This window comes from Xyrauchen texanus, chromosome 40 (assembly GCF_025860055.1).
Source record: "Xyrauchen texanus isolate HMW12.3.18 chromosome 40, RBS_HiC_50CHRs, whole genome shotgun sequence".
NCBI classification, from domain to species: domain Eukaryota; kingdom Metazoa; phylum Chordata; class Actinopteri; order Cypriniformes; family Catostomidae; genus Xyrauchen; species Xyrauchen texanus.
The window spans coordinates 25,430,437-25,448,346 of NC_068315.1; the positions used below are offsets into that span (position 1 = coordinate 25,430,437).

The following is a 17,910-nucleotide window of genomic DNA, read 5'->3' on the forward strand; positions in this document are numbered from 1 at the left end:
TGCAAATAAAGTAAATTCATGTTTAAAAATAAAAGATACATATTGTGGTAATTTTCATAATTTCCCTGTAGTAACTGCAGTGTTTTATTGGTACATTATATCAGACTGCTTAACTTAACATGTAAGGTGTTTGTACGCGATACCAATAAGAAACCTTAAACATAAATTACAAACAGATTTTAGGTAGTTACATTTGTATGACTGAAATGCAAAAAGGTTTTGATTTTTCCAAATCAAAACACAAAGAAATATATTTTTGCTAACACATAAATTGGGGTCCAAAAGTGAGACCACACTAAAAATCTGGGATGAATTTGCAAAGTACTTCAGTAGATTTTACATGTAGAATATTGTCAAATGTTCTAACTAGAAAACATTATTTGGAAATATACTTGTAAACTTATACCTAATTGTAAGTGTTTACAGACAAATGAACACAAAAAGAACTTCTATTAATCAGTGTGATCACTATTGGTAAAAACGTTTCAGTAAAAAATATAAATATTCCACAGATTTCACTAAAAATCCACTCACAATAAGTCTTTGGCACCAAGTACCACTTTAAACTCGGCACATATTACCACATCCACACTATTGCAGTACACAACCATTAAAAAACCCTGCAGATGCTTAAACGGCACCAATAGTTCATTTCAACTATTTAAGGACCAGGGTTTGGGTAGAGCAGATTTGACCCCTCCCGTAAGAGTCAGTGATATGAAACGATCCATCAGTTCCAGAGCTGATTAAGGAATATGTGTTATGGATATGTCTGTAACATCATATAACCATGGTGTTGTTTCTGTAAACAGGACTGTCCCACGTCAGGCCGTCCCCATGAGGGGCATGACTGGAAGGCAGCAGTACTCGCGTTAGCCAGTGACTGTTTGACAAGAAATTTATTTTATTATTATTATTATTATTATAATTATTATTATTATTATTATTATATACGGCTCAAAATGACAGTGTTTATAAAACATTTACTTTGAAGTTGTATAGTCAACATTACCTTTCTTAATTTTCAATGAAACGGTAAAAACCTCACCTCCGCTTCTTCACACCAAAAAACATTTTCCAATTGTCGATTTTTCCACTGTGGTAGGGATTGCAGAAAACCTGTGAACAGTTGTAATACAAAAAGTGAAGTGTGTAATTTAAACAGAATAAATAGGTAAAGTTTGTCAAGACAAAGCCTTGTCTGAAAATGTAAACTAGTTTGAAAAGTTTGATGGATATACAGACATTAAGACAAACAGCTTGCTAGATAGACAGACTGTTTAAATAGTCAGGAAAAATGTCAGATTGAGACGGCAACTTAAAAGAGATTAAAAGCATTTCCTGGGTTTGTTTACATTTGAATTTTTGACAGTTGGAATTTAAATTAATGAGCATTCCGTTTGCCCATTTGAACATTCCATCAATATAAGTCTAGGGGATTTTTTTGGACTGTCCTCTGTGTGGTCCCATTACTATTTGAACAGGCAATTGTTTTTCTGAAAGCGCAACTGAACAGGATGTCACATGAGAGGGCTTCTGATTTTATATTGAACATGTTTAAATATACCTTCTATTCACTTTCCTGTAACAATAAAAACATGTCACTTAGAAATATGTATTCTTTGTATTTAGCCAAGAGGTCAGTGTGTGACGTTTGGATCCTCTATTTGTCACGCGTCGTCTTTTCATCCAGATTCACAGGTCAGAGTTCACCAAACTTGAACTTTCATCTGCAGCATTTCTCCACATGAGGTTGCGTTTCCGGTCTGCTGCATTCGGAAGCGTATTAATGGGAGGGAAAGGGGCGAACTCCGATCAGTTAGAAAAAGAAAATAGAAATTTTGGTCTCAGTTTAGGGATTTTGAAAAAAAACCTAAAAGTTTGTAGAATAAGTGTATGTTGATTTCGTCAAGACAATATAATGACTTTTCTAACATTAATGTGGCTAAGTTGGGCTGTTTCAGGTGCTCAAATTAACCTACATATATTCTTTCTATATATTAAGTTGGGACAGTAGAAAATATTTTAACACTAAATGTTTTTTTTGATGCATCGTTTAAGTGAATGCTAGGGTAGGTGTGTAATTTCTGCAACCCTAGTGGCACAAAATGGAATCTAATATAAGAATTGTTTTGAAGTCTATAGAAGCCTACAAAGGCCATGCATTATGATTTAAATTTTTTATTTTCACAGCTTAAGTTATCTTGAAAAATTTAAACGTGGCGAGAAAATAAAAGGCGTAGGCTAATCTTACAAGCATATGATTTGGAATGTCTCACTTTGCCCTTCAGTTTGAGTCGTTTTCTCTCTTTGCGGTTTATATGTCTCTCCACGCTGGTCTCTCCTCTGGTAATCAGCACTGTATGCCACAATGTAAGTGCACCTAGAGCTACAGCCACTGAGCTGTTAGGATGGAAAAACAATCTGTTAAAGCAGTGGGGGGAACATCCATCCTCAGGGCCATATAAGGCCCACAAAGACATTCAAGAAATAATTTGAAAAAAAACAAAAATTCTTTATTCCATTAACAGTATAAAAAAAGATTAAATAATTATAATTTCTTTTTAAAATATTAGTAATGCAAAATATTGTATTAAGAAAAAAAAGACCTTTTATTTTAATAGTTTTTGCCTGAGCAAGTAACGGAATGCATATGTTAATTTCAACCCACAATCAGAAATTAAAAGTAATTTGTATTGCCAGCAAATAATTTTGTAAATACTTGAATGGCCCTTATTAGGAGAATTATTAGGGCCATTGCTGCCAGGGCACTAGTGCAACAAATACCTTCATTGACAAAGCACCAATATACTTTTATGTTGACAGGATGGATGGATGTTTTAAAAGTTTGAATGACCCATCTGTTTTAGATTTACATGTGAAAATATATATAAAATATCTTACCTTGTCAGCACCCACAAATAAATGAGGCTCTTATGCACCATTCTCTCCTGATGAGTAGTGAAGGGGGGTGTCTGATAATCACTCTTTTAAATAAACAAAAACATATAGTAAGTACAAAATAAATAATGTTAAATGATTCACTTATATAAGATAATATACTATACTAATGACAAATCAGAACTTCTGAGAACTTCTGTTTTTTTTTTTTTTTTAAACATTGTTAGATTGACTACCCACACCAAGAACTGAATGAGCCAATGATGGCTCTGTAACATCCAGACTGTAAAATCAGTAAAAATTGTGGGGCAATGCCCAATTTGCAGCCACACAGATGTCCTGGACTGAAATGCCCTAAAACAACGCCCAAGAGGTAGCCATGCCTCTGGTAGAATGAGCTCTCAAGCCCTCCAGAGGTTGCAACTCCAGACTATTATAACTTAAAATACATAATACCCAATGAGACAGGTGCTGTCATGATATGGGTCTGCCCTTACGAAAATCCAGCCCAAGAAACAAAAAGCTGATTACTCTTCCTCGATGCCTTAGTACAAACATACAAACGAAGAGTATGAACTGGACACATAATGGACAAAATATAATGTGGTGATGGTGTAGAGGGCTAAAGCACTGAACTAGTAAGCAGAAGTTTGCCAGTTCGATCCCCACAGCCATGACCACTGTGTCCTTGAGCTAGTCAATTAACTCTAGGTTGCTCCTGGGGATTGTTACTGTAACTGTACTATAAGTCGCTTTGGATAAAAGTGTATGCCAAATGCATAAATGTAAAAATATAAATTAAGCCGCACGTCCTCTGATGAGGAAAACGGTGGCAGGAGAAAAGCCAGCAAGTCCACCGGCTTACAGCTGAGCATGGAGTCACTCACCTTAGGCACAAATGCTGGATTCGTATTAAGAGTCACCCTAAAGTGCATACAAGAGTGATGAACCGACAAAGCATGGAGTTCACTAACTCGCTTCGCATCATCAGAACCAATAACAAAGCTGCCTTTAGCAAAAGGATTTTCAATTCCATACTTTCAACTGGCTCAAAGGGAGGCTGAAAAAGCGTGTTCAGAACCACAGACAGATCCCATGATGGAACTAGCGGGTTTGACCCACTGTATTCGAGTCAGTTCCCATATGACAAGTCGATATGCCAGCGAGATAAACCTTTTTTTTAAACAGTATTACTCAACCCCCCCCCATTTGGAATGCCCAATTCTCAATGTGCTCTAAATCTTCGTGGTGGCATAGTAACGCCTCAATCCGGGTAGCGGAGGATGAATTTCAGTTGCCTCCGCATCTGACACTGTCAATCTGCATTTATCACATGGCTTGTTGAGCTTGTTACCGCGGAAACATAGTGCATGTGAAGGCTGCACACTATTCTCCGTGGCATCCACGCACCACTCGCCACATGCCCCACTGGGAGTGAGAACCACATTATAGCGACCACAATAAGGTTAACCCAATGTGACTCTGCTCACCCAAGCAACTGGGCCAATTGGTTGCTTAGGAATCCTGACTGGAGTCACTCAGCATGCCCTGGATTCGAACTCGCAACTCCAGGTGTGGTAGTCAGTGTCTTTAATCGCTGAGCTACCCAGGCCCCCAAACAGTATTACTCTTAAGAGTTTTGCACAATGAGTACCTCTAGGTAGCTTCTACCTGCTGGGGTATATCCAGGGGGAAGCAGGCTGTAGATGAGCCCTGCCCCTGTGACCGCCTCTCCCTGTGTGCACGCCCATATATCTGCCTGACTACAAAAACAATACAAAACAACAACCCACAGTGCCATACCCCACAATATAACACAATCACAGTATAAAGAGTTTTCACTTGTATATTCGTACAGTTTATAATTTGAAGGCATTCGGATCTTGTAAGTTAGCAGTATAAAGCCATCCCATAAGTAACACATTGTTCAATCAATGCTGTTTATGTTCTAGAAGAACATCTGCTCACCTCAATGACATTATAAGCATCCAGGAACATGTCTCTGGCACTGATGCTGCAGTAGATGCAGCCCATAGTCATGTACAGGCAGAAACTGAAGAAGTACCGGTGGTTGAAATGACCCACACAATTATTCAACCAAGCTGGACGAGAGGTCAATTAAGATGGAAATCACAAAAGGACTTATTCACATACATTACTGTGATGTCTAAAATCCTCCTATTTTGCATTATTTTCTCATTTATTACAAGAAAAACCTTACAAATGATATTGTTTTTTGGTTTGACTCCCTGTAAGCATGCACTTGATCTGGCATCAAATCCTGATGATTCATGTTATCCAGCATGATTTCAGAATGTTCTAATGAGCATCTTGTGTGCTTCAATGGAAGCAAGGAAATCTGACCATTTGTACAAAGGAGTTAACATGATCACAGATTAGTTATATTTGATTAATAAACTAGAAATAGTGCAGAATGCTAAATGTACTTTTTTTTTTTTACTAAAACTTGTTTTTAATCAGGCACACAGTGTAAAACTTTATTGTTGTTGTTTTTAAATCCTAAAACGGTTCACGTCCAAGGTCTAAATACAAAGCCCACATTTTCACTGTGGCCTCAAACTTTTGGAGCCCACTCTAAATAATGATCTCCCAAAAGAAAACAACTTCTAAATTTAAAGAGAATAACTAAACAACTAAACTAAACCAATAAATAGCTAAACATTGATATTTCTTCACATATCTTACACATAAAATATAATAATTTATTCACTGTTTCAGAAGGATACGACAGTGGTGGTCCATTTTCAAAACACACCTGTAAAAAAAATTAATAAAACAGCATTTAAATAAAAGAATACATTCTTACAGCACTTTATTTTACAGTACTGTTCTCCATTTACATACTATAAAATGAAAACCATTATAGTAATTACTAGGTAATAACCCTAAACCTAACCTTAACCCATATTAAGTACATGTAGTTATCTAATATTAGTCAGTACATTCTTTAGTAAGAAAGGTTTACACGCACTGTAAAAGAAAGCAAGAAACATTGGTCACACTTCATTTTATTTTGTCTGCTACAGTGTTTTTACATAACTACAAAGTAATATTAATGAACTGCATGTTCACTGGAGGCCAAAAGTTTGGAATAATGGACAGATTTTGCAGTTTCGGAAGGAAATTGGTACTTTAATTCTCCAATGTGGCATTCAACTGATCACAAAGTATAATCAGGACATTACTGATGTAAGAAACGGCACCAAAAGTAATTTTTGATCAAATCTAGACAGGCCCCATTTTCCAACACCTTATCCTTGAGGTGTCATGTTAAATTGCTAATTTGATACTAAAAATCACTTGCCATTATATCAAACATAGTTTAAAGCTATTTGGTTCATTAAATGAAGCTTAACATTGTCTTTGTGTTTGTTTTTGAGTTGCCACAGTATGCAATAGATTGGCATGTCTTAAAGTCAATATTAGGTCAAAAATGGCAAAAAAGAAACAGCTTTCTCTAGAAACTCATCAGTCAATAATTATTTTGAGGAATGAAGGCTATGCAATGCTTGAAATTGCCAAGATGAAAAAGATTTCATACAAAGTTGTACACTACAGTCTTCAAAGACAAAGAAGAACTGTCTCTAACAAGGACAGAAAGAGATGTGGAAGGTCAGATGTTCAACTAAACAAGAGGATAAGTACATCAGAGTCTCTAGTTTGAGAAATAGATGCCTCACATGTCCTCAGCTGACAGCTTCATTGAATTCTACCCACTCAACACCAGTTTCATGTACAACAGTAAAGAGAAGACTCAGGGGTGCAGGACTTATGGGAAGAATTGCAAAGAAAAAGTCACTTTTGAAACAGAAAAACAAAAAGAAAAGGTTAGAGTGGGCAAAGAAACACAGACATTGGACAACAGATAATTGGAAAAGAGTGTTATGGATCTTAACCCCATTGAGCTTTTGTGGGATCAGCTAGACTGTAAGGTGCGTGAGAAGTGCCCGACAAGACAGCCACATCTATGGCAAGTGCTACAGGAAGTGTGGGGTGAAATGTCACCTGAGTATCTGGACAAACTGACTCATTGCTGCACGTGGAGGATTTTTTTGATGAGAACTCTTTGAAGTAGGTTTTTTTTTTTTTTAATTGTAAAGTAATTTTACACGTTATTAATGTCCTGACTATACATTGTGATCACTTAAATGCCACTTTGGTGAATAAAAGTACTAATTTCTTTCCAAAAGAGCTAAATCTGTCCATTATTCCAAACCTTTGGCCGCCAGTGTACAGCTGTTTGCAAATACGCATTGTTATGTAATATGTGTAACAGACACTGTAAAATAAAGTGTTACCAACATCTTTTTACATATAGATATAAAGTCTTACCTGTTGCAGATACTGCAATGGTGTGTTCTAGCTGGTTTGGGAACTATACATTTTTTACAGATAGTAACAGTAGGTATATCACACTTTTCCTAAAACAGAAGATGTACAATTCAATTGTTTAGCTTGCTACAGAGTTTTCCCATTATAATGCAATAATTTAGTGTTACACCATAGGAGTGCTAATATATCATCCTAACAGGGTGATTCTCACAAAATCTGTAAAGAAAATCCCCTTGCATAAATAAAAAGTCAATTCAATCTAAAGAGAGAGAAGGCTTGCACACAATGTCCATAGAAAAAATCTTACAGGAATTTATTAAGAGACCAAAAAGTGTTCAGTGCAAAAACAAAACATTTTTGATTTACATAGTCATCAGTGTCCAAATAACAGCAGCACCTGAATCCATTTAAGGTCAGGCTAGACCGTTTACCAAAATTCTTCTAATCGAACAGACTTAAAAAATACAAATGTGGAGATATAATCAAGAAAGTAATTGGGAAACCTGTTTTCAGCATCTAATTGGTGTCCTTTTTTGATTATAACTATTGATATGTATGTGTAGATCTTGTGCAATATATGTGGATGCTAATATACCATATAAAGACACAATGCATGTCTATGACATCATTTTAAGTCTGTTCGATTAGAAGAATTCTAGCCTGCCATTGGGAGCAACTTGGGGTTCAGTCTCTTACCCAAGGACACTTCAGCATGTGGAGTCATGTGGGCCGAGAATCGCCAACCCTGCGATTAGTGGACAACCCACTCTACCGAGTCACAGCCGCCTTCTCTCTCTTTGGATTGAATTGACTTTTTGGAGCTTACTTCCCAATAAGCTACTTGGATATTTAAGCTTTTTCAGTATTTGGTGCAGATGTTTTTCAGATTTTTCTGCTGTTTGTTTACTACTATAAATAAAAAGTAATCATCCAGATCAGCCTTTTGATTTAAATAAATGAACAGCTGAATCAAAATACTGAGTTTGAAAATCAGATATAGTTTGAAGCACCTGCGGTGGGAATCCCGGAATTGTGGTGGTGGCTTTGTAGTAATGGAAGACCACCATGAGGAGATTCCAGTGGCCGTAGCACAGGTGCCATAGAATCCAGTGAAAGGGGTATGTGCTGAAGATAATGGGGAGCACGCACAGATAGACGATGATCACAATGGAGCTGGTCAAGGCGATCACCATAGATACAAACACCTTCATAGAAAATGAAGAAGCATTAGGAATTGGAGTACTTGGGGTGGTAAAAGTTTAAACATGCTTTAACATTTACAGAGGTCTGAAATGTGCCCAAGCGTATATGATGGAAGCAATGTAAGTAGATGAAAATATCATAGTCATAATGTCACTAGGATGGATATCAAATAGTGATCATTACAACAATTACAAAGAAATTCAGAGAACAGGGCTCAGCAATGGGTTTATTTTCTCATAGCTCAGTCTGATAAGTAGTTTAAATTTTTCATGCCCTGCCACAAAACAAATATGCATTTTCTTTTGTGACGTATTTGTCAGAAAATAATATATTCAGAATTTAAATTAAAGGAATAGTGCATCCAAAAATTTAAATTCTGTCATATGACAACAGATGTCAAGATTTTTGCACAAAATTACTTATATTTTAGGTTATCACGAAACCAAATGTTTGCTTCAGAGGTCTGGCAATGTGATGTATCTCTATCATCTGCCATTGTATTTAAAAAATATGTATTAAAACATCTCAGTTTGTATTCCGTATAAAAAGAACATCATACAGGTTTGGAACTACATGAGATAAATATTCAATTTTTGGATATTTAACTCAACTGTTTCTTTAACCGTTGTTTTATTAACATACAACATTTCTTTAAAACAAATAATTAGTTACTGTAGGTTTCTACTTTGAATTCATATCTTGAAATTATACAGGTATAAATTAATTAATCTTTGCAGAAAAACAATGGAAAATGGTCCAAAACATTATAGATCGACCGATAGTGGATTTCGTCAATACCGATAACTGAGGTGGTGGAAAAGGCTGATAATCGGCCAATGTTCTTTTTAAAATTGATTTATAGAATGTAAAAAAATGTCTAACTCTTTCCTTGCTATGATGGGCACAGACATTGAGGCTACAAAAGTCCAAAATGATTAAAATCCCAGCTGTTTATTGTGCTACCAAAATCCCAATAATAACCAGGAAAAAAAAAAAAGATTTAGTGCATAACATGGGACTTTCATCAATAATCAATATACACTTACTTATTTTAAAATGGAGACTTGGCTCTGTTACAGTCCTCTATATTTCAGTATTTACCAAATGAATCTTTTTATTGCCTACATTCACAAGTTTAAAACTACTGGCAACTATTGACTTACATTTTTCCCGATAACTGATCGCAACCAAAAAGCAACTATCGGCACCGATTAATTGGGATTAATTGGGATTAATTGGGAAAACTGATCGGTATACCTCCATAACGTTACTAATTTGTTGATTAGAGGTAGACAGATATATCGGTTTAACCGATTATTCAATGCCTATAGTTGCTTGTTGGAACAATCGGTTACATCTATGCTGATATTTACTGATATTTTTTTTAATTCCTCTGTCAACGTGTTCCCCTGCTGGAGGATTTTACCATTAGAGTGGCTTGGTATAGCAGTCGCCTCTAGAGGTGAAATAAAAACAATCACGGACACATTGTTGGGATTTGCTGTATCTAAATATTTTATCATTGACAATATTTATCCATATTTTTATCCTCACTTTAATGCACTTATTTTCTATTAGATAATTGTTTTAAATTAAAGCGAGGACACGCAAATAAAATGCAATTCAATAGAAAAGTGCCTGTATAAATACCTTCATCTGGGGAATATGCAGGCTATAAAAAGCTTAATTTGGTAAATACATAAGTATAGAGCATTGTAACGGAGCGAAGTCTCCGTCATTTTAATATAGTTCAAAGTCCAGCATTATGCACCAAATCTTCATTTTCATGGATTATATTGAGATTTTGGTTGCACAATAAACTGCATCTGAGATTTTATTCATTTTAAACTCTTGTATCCTCTATGTCTGTGTCCGTTGAGGTAAGGAAAGACTTAGAAGGTTTTCTTTTACATTTTAGGAATTGATTAAAACAAATGATTAATCTGATTGATCTGTTATCTGCCGAATAATGTCATCTGCCTTTTCCTTTCCACCACCATAGTTACCCACTTTCTATCAATCTCTATTGTTGATCATTTTCATTCCAATCTAACTGATGCTTTCAAGACTATCACAAGTTATTCTTGCCTAAAGCAGTCTCACTGAGCCCTTGATAATCAGATACTTATGAAATGACATCAGATATTGGTCCTCCTACCACTCCAAACCATCGGGTCAGATTGTCCACCAGCCAGTAGATGGGCTCAAAGGTGCAGTCTATTACAGTATCTGAATTGGTCAAGATGTTGAAGTAGAGGGACTTCATTATCACTTTCCAATAGTTCCACAAGTCTCGCACTTTGCATTGCTGCTTTCTGCATCCTCGTTGGGGGCAGAGCCTGAACCAGTGCAGGAAAAGACGCATGAACCTGGAGAGATACCACCTCCAGCTACGCATCCTCACCAACTTCAACACACACAAAACAAAGAACCTTAGTTTTTTCTTCTATGTATTCAAAAACACAAGCAAGCACAACACACAGTCTATAAATAGTAAGCACCCTAACCAGTACAACTGGATCTGGCAGAAATCAGCGATACAAACTCCATGTCATATTATGGTCTTCGTTTACCCCATAAAGTCAGTCAAATAGTTAATAATTCAGCCTAAAGAAAAGTAGAAGCGTAGTAACATGAGCTTTTTATACCAACATTAAAGACTTTAAGCAGTGGTTGAACGACATGGGTTTTTCAATGGGCAGTGCTGATACCGATATCTAGAGAGCAGGATGGCTGATACAAAAACATTAACAGAAAATGTTGACTATCGATTGGTAAACCTATTGGTAGATTTTAGAACAGACACAAGGTAAAGTTAACGCCTCTGTTAATTGGCCAAACGAACACAGATATCGACCAATTCAGATAATCGCAAAATGGCCAAATATCGGCTGATTTAATGGCTTGGTCGATATAAAGGTCTATCATTAATTATAAAAGGTATAATTTATATAAATGTCATGTATAATTGAAAATGTATATTTTAGGTGCTGTGTGACTTTAAAAGATTTTTATATAAAAGTATATAATATGAAAATTAGGGATGTATCGGTCGCCGATATTTATCGGCCAATTATTGACCAAATCCAAAACCATCTGCATATCGGTTATAAGCATGAAAAAAAAAAAAAACAGTGGTTTATTTATAATTAATTAAAAACACACACAAAAAAATCAAACGCACATTACAGAAATAATGACAGCCAAAAACGCCGAAGGGTTGGCACTCCTAAGAACACACCGGTGTTACAGACGTGACAGTTGTGAAAGCTGCACTTAGCAATACATGATGATGGGAAACCATCCAAAATGCTTTGACACACTTCTCAGACATTGGAAATTGGTACCATTAAAGCTGCACGACTGATTTACTTAAGATTAAAATCGCAATATGGTCTTGCCAGATTCCTTAAAGTTATTTTTCATGATGTGATTGACATTTCCGTGGAATTGCCCAACATATGCATAATATGAATGTTTAATGTCATATCGTAGACAGTACTAGAGTTCTGTTGTTTTGAACTGCAAAAACAAAAGTCATAAAATTTCAAGAAGAACAAAATAAACTTTTTTTTCACATCAGTCATCATGCTATAATATTTTGATGTTTTTTTTTTATTGTTTTTTTGTCTTTTTATCTTCAACGTATCTTTCAGTTTGGCTCTCGTTAAAAATGTGGCCTGTGTTCAACAGATCCAATCCATTTTTTATGAAAATCACTTACTGTTAAATAAATAAATAAAAATATGTACCTCTTTGTACATTTTAAAGCATAATTCCTGAGCAAAATAGTGATCTGATGACAAAATAAGGCAAGTGGCAAAATATTGATATTGGCATATGGTTTAAAAAAAGAAATGGTGCATTCCTAATAAAATTATTATTAAAATAAATAACTAATATGAAATCATGAAACTGCATTCATAATAACTATAAAATAATTAGCAAAATACTGTTTAAAATAGCTTTAGATGGAGTACAGCATGTCACATTGCAGGACAAGTCAACTTCCCAAAAGTATTTCACATCAACCTAAACACAACCTAGAAAACAAAACAAAACCAAGGAATTTTTACTGCAAATGACACAATGGCAATATGATCAATAATGCTAATAAATTACAAGTAACAAATAATGAGAATTCTATAAAGTTTTTCCCAGTTCTGAAGTCCTTACCTAACCTTTATGGTCTCAGATTTTCTTCTGGATTCAGAAAGCACCAAAAAATAAATACTAAAGTAAATAAATCACAAAAGAATTGTTCTTTGTTTGTTTGTATCCAGAGACAATCTGTTTCTTAAAGCCCATAATAAACTTCTACAACACCAATGAAACCGTAGAGGTCATGCACACCTTCACTAACAGCAAAAAGCATTAGTTTGATTAGAAAAATTGTGGAGGGCTCAAAATACTTTACAAAGGAGTGGACAGCTATTGCGCAGTATTACCAACTAATGTCTAAGCCATGCCAAAACACTTTAAATATTTTATCAAGTCCTTGGCAGTTCACCCCATTTAACAACAACCAACTTACAGCAGGAAAACCTTCAGGGCACAAGACCAGTGTAACCCAGCACTGGATGCATTTCCTCAAGAGGACAATAAGTGTGCATCTGATATGGCCAGCACCTGATGAAAGTGAGTATTGGTTACAAAGATTGGGTCGTGTTTTTAATCAGCATCTCATGGGGTTCCACTCATGAGACGGGCAATCTGGCCACCTGGACCCAGATCTTTCTTCCTAACGTTGCATGTGAAAAGAGAGCTTGTGATAGAGAGAAGTTAGTCTAATTGCCTGATGTGACTAGATGATGTCATACACCCAAGGGCGTAGCGGCCGATGTGGGGGACACTCTTTAAAAAGGTGATATTTGTACCCCCACACTTTTCCAAGCTAAACCCATACCGAGTCCTAATGGTGGATATGTATACAGTATTCTTTGCATTTTGTTACTTTGGGCTGATTGAGCGAATATCCAGCCAATCACAGGTGAGTTTCATGAGCCGAAACAACCCTTACGTAAAAAGTCATCAGTCAGACAGTCTAATTAACCGTTTATTTCTACAAAGTTGCTATCTAGATCTGAGGAACACACAAATGAGAGTTATTTATCAGCATATCGTTCTTGATTGACAGAATTACGTGAAATGCACTGCAGAAAAAACCAAAGGACAATCCTTTAAAGCACACATTGTAAATTGAGTTTATATCAGTGCCCGAGTCTTCATTAAGTTATGATTTTTACATTATGTTTGTGAGGTAATAGTTTGATTGGTTGTTTTTGACAATTTAGCATATTACTAGAATTAACGGTGTTAAATATGTAAAGCTATTTTTAATATCAGCTCCTGTTTTTTAACTATGTTGTGTGCAGTCGACAAACTGTGGGAAAAAGATAAATCTGCTGTGTTCATTTTACTGAAGTCAATAGATATGTAGACATGCTTTTTTAAGCATGGATGATATTGACATAATTATTATTAGACTATTATTGTCTTTTGATAAAAGTCCTGTTTCACAGCTCACAAACTATAGGGAAATTATATCTGGAGTGGTGGTGGCGTAGTGGATAAAGCACAGGGCTGTTAATCAGAAGGTCACAGGTTCTAACCCCACAGCCACCACCATTGTGTCCTTGAGCAAGACACTTAACTCCAGGTTGTTCCGGGGGGATTGTCTCTGTAATAATTGCACTGTATGTCGCTTTGGATAAAAGCGTCTGCCAAATGCATAAATGTAAATGTAAGTCTGTTTGTAGGTCTGCAGACATACACATTTTAAAGGATTAAAATGTTCTATTGATCTTAATTCAGTGACTAACTCATTTCACACAGGACACACATTTGTCACCACCTTCTAGCATCACCAGAAATGGTCACTGAATCATTAAATGGATCTGAACTAATTTTGGTGAACGTAGTCAAACACTCAATTTAAATCCCACAATGCACAAGCACAGAGTAAGATATAAAATTGTGCACATGCACAATTGTCATTATTGTAATTGATTAAATAATTTAATGTCAGTCTTTTATTGTCGTGTGAAACAGAAGCAAGTGCTCCACAAGATGCACTTTATTTTTGCAGCTAATTTTGCAAATATTTAGCAATACTTGATTCTTTAAAATACTTCAAATATTAGAGGTAAATAATACAAATATATTAATTTAATACTTATATCATACTTTTATATAGTAATATATACTGTAATATATGAATACTGCACTGTAAGTGTTGGGTCTGTGCAAGCCACATACTGACAGCTGTCCCATACACACTTTTAACATGAAACCAACTGGTGTCAGTGTGATTCCAAGTAGATGTATGAAGTCAACTTCCATCAAGTTTATACAGGTGTAGTATATCACAGTAACTATTAGCAGTAGGACACCCAGAAAGTGACACTGCTTTATGAAACCTAATAAACTTCTTTTAGTGAAATATTTAGTTTTAAACATGTGCTATATTTCTTTAAAATATATTTCATTTTCTAATGCAATAACATCTGTACATTTATAAGTATGACTTTTAATTTCAAAATACTTTTAAAGGTCACTGTATATAGGCCAATGATGCAATGCTAATCTGAAGTCGGATCTATTAAGTTATTCAAAAGTACATTATAAAATAAAATTCACACTAAACAATTACTTGAATACAGCTTATGGTGAACACGTTTTCAATTTCTGTGCTTAAATTCATTTTGATATTTTTTTTCTAGGGCTTAAATGAAAAATGTCTAAGTGGTGTAACTGTACGGCGATGGTTAACAAGCTGAAATTCGTAAGCAAAAAATGCTGGCATAAATAGGAATAATCTTTTATTGTTGTTTCTCAATTTTTTTAAACATATTATTAATGTGTAAAAAAAAAAAAAACATTGTACGCCAAATCAAAGTCAGGTGGTGTAACTTACATGAAGGTGGCCAATGTCACGTGACAAAAAAATAAATAAATCAAAATAACGAACACCCCTTTAGACCCTCGTGACTGAAGTCTTTCGAAATGTCATATATTTTGACATTTTTATGAAAAGGCACATTTTGTTCAGAAGAAAACATATTTTTAACATTGAAAACGTTTTTTTATTTTTATTAATGATTTTGTTGTGTACACTCACGTATATTCAAGGTGCAATGAAATGTATTTTAATACCTTTCACTTGACATTTTTCAAATCATTAAATCTGTTAGTTTGTTTTTTATTGTAGAAAAAACAAAGGTTTACAGATTACAGAAACTTGAAACAAGTTTTAAACCAGATTTTTAAAAGATATCTTATTTTGATCACCTCAGACAATCTTATTTGTCAATTACATATTACAATTTAATGACAGCAAATGAGATGTACAGCAAAACTGCACTTTGTTTACCCTTACAAAATATTGTTCAGGATATTCAATTATTATGCAATTTCAGGCCTAAAGTGTCTAACTTGAATGCTTTAGTATCCATTGAATAAAGAATTAAGTGCCACCATTGACCGTTGAGATGAAACCAGTGCCAACCTGATCATCATGTTATTACTGGAGAAAGAAAATGCAGATGAGAAGGAAAGAAAAACCAAAAAGCCAACTGTGAACATGACAGTACATTGTGTCTGCCTGTACTTGAGGTGCAGGAAACCCACATTTGACGAGGTTACACTCTCATGTTTATGACTGACAAACTGTAACACTGAGACAGAGTATGATCAACACTTTCACTCCTGATCAAAGAACATTTCCACTGCAACAGCAGGTTATGATCCAGAACAAAGACAGTCATCGTCAAATAATGGGTGAACAAAAAATAGTACCCTGCTGAAAACTCAAGCTAAAACTAGACCAAGCTGGTCCGGCTGTTTTGCTGGCTGGCTGGTTTTAGTGGTTTTTGGGGCAATTCTCAGCTAATCAGCTTAAATGTGACCAGAACTTTGAAGCTTCAAAAAGCACATAAAGTCAGCATTAAGGTCATCCATATGGCTCCAGTGGTTCAATCCATATTTTCAGAAGCTTCTTTGGATGAGAACAGAACAAATTAACTTGCACTGTATGGACCAACGGAGCTGAGATATTCTTCTAAAAATCGTAATTTGTGTTCTTCAGAAGAAAGAAAGTAATACACATCTGGGATGGCATGCGAGTGAGTAAATAATTAGATACTTTACATTTTTGGGTGAACTGTTCCTTTAAATCACCCAAAAAGACCAGCTAAAACATGTAAGATTTGGCTTTGCTGAATTTAACTGTTTTTGTCCCAGCAGGGTAAAGTAACAAATAATGTAATGCCATTATTCAAACTAACGAGGGATGACCAGTATACACTGTTATTTCAGTGGACAGGTAGACAGTTGTATATTCAGATGTGAAAGTCAGATGAATGATGCTGATAATAATCCCGGCAAATTCAGTAAAAGGTAAAACAAAATATAAAACGTACCAAAACTGGTCCCATGAAGTTATTCGAAACGAATCGCCCATAAAATGTTTCAGGCCATGATCGCTACTGAATGAAACATCTATATTATGAACAAGAATTTACTCAATAATACACCCTGTTAATGCACAGACCGAGTCTAATGACACTTCCGGTGTTTACACCTGTTTTCATAATAAAAGTCGCTACTTTGTACCCCAAATACTATCCTTATAGGACAGTTATTGAAAATGATTTGATTTAATCACCTTAAACAAAACTGAAAATGTAGTAAGTATTTGATCTCAAAAGAAATGTGTTAATTTCAGGGAGTTCATAAATTTGCTAAATCTTTAAAAAAAAATTTTTTTTGGTTGATAAAGTTGCCTCTAAATCAAACTTTATACATTACACGCAAAGGTCTCATGAATCAGGAAAATTTTGCAGTGTATAGTGTCAAACAGGTGTTTAGGAAAGTGGTAGTTTTTGTTGCTATTTAGTTTTTTGGGAGAAAATAAAATCAATGGAGCCTTTTAACCCGTGGAGCCTTCAGCCCCATTGTACCTTACAGTGAAAAAGTTTTATGAAGTTGTGAAGCATGTTGTATAATGAGGATGTTTTAAAAAAAAAAATAATGCCATGAATATTTTTTATTTATCAATTATCTAAATTTGCTCAGTTTATAAAGGTTGTTTGCTTTGGTTGCTCCAAGCTTCTTGGAGAACTTGTCACAGTTCTCTGTATTTTAGGCTGTCTCATTTGCTTAATGGCATACATTTTTGTTATTTTCAACCTCAGTTCCTATAATACATCTATAATACACTGTGTACACAAAATAGTAACACTCAGGATCTTCAGGACATAGATGTCCCAATTGAAACTGCAATATGTTATCCCAGTGCCATTAAAGCATAAAATCATGAATTTTATGATATTATGCTTTCTTTCCAGAACCCTGGCTTCAAAATTTACATGTATAATATTTTCCACCAGATGGCGTCATTTTTTCATGTTTAGCTTACGGAGCAAATACATTCTTTTTTCCTATTTTCTGTAT

The 17,910-nt window shown here is 35.1% G+C and overlaps 1 protein-coding gene across 2 annotated transcripts; it reads right to left on the reverse strand.

Moving 5' to 3' along the window:
• Positions 1-159: 159 nt before the first annotated feature.
• LOC127633554 (palmitoyltransferase ZDHHC16B-like) lies at positions 160-17,023 on the reverse strand. Of its 2 annotated transcripts, XM_052112736.1 has the most exons (10): positions 16,878-17,023; positions 10,616-10,864; positions 8,265-8,459; positions 7,255-7,343; positions 5,649-5,677; positions 4,870-5,003; positions 2,905-2,987; positions 2,280-2,403; positions 1,049-1,119; positions 160-883 (listed from the first exon to the last, which is right to left on the reverse strand). In XM_052112736.1, the coding sequence occupies exons 1-10, from the start codon at positions 16,890-16,892 to the stop codon at positions 781-783; spliced, it is 1,092 nt and encodes a 363-aa protein (XP_051968696.1). In that variant the 5' UTR covers positions 16,893-17,023; the 3' UTR covers positions 160-780. The 2 variants fall into 2 exon arrangements, with proteins under 2 accessions (XP_051968696.1, XP_051968697.1); XM_052112737.1 differs by lacking the exons at positions 160-883; positions 1,049-1,119 and adding an exon at positions 4,573-4,664 and having other exon boundaries at positions 2,278-2,403.
• Positions 17,024-17,910: the final 887 nt, after the last annotated feature.

What these genes read in the sequence shown, in the direction of transcription:
- LOC127633554 (XM_052112736.1), bottom strand. An exon ending in GAAAATGGACCACCACTGTC is followed by an intron (nt 5,004 to 5,648) that starts GTATCCTTCTGA and finishes CCTCTCGTCCAG; the next exon opens with CTTGGTTGAATAATTGTGTG. An exon ending in TTTGGTGTGAAGAAGCGGAG is followed by an intron (nt 884 to 1,048) that starts GTGAGGTTTTTA and finishes CTTGTCAAACAG; the next exon opens with TCACTGGCTAACGCGAGTAC.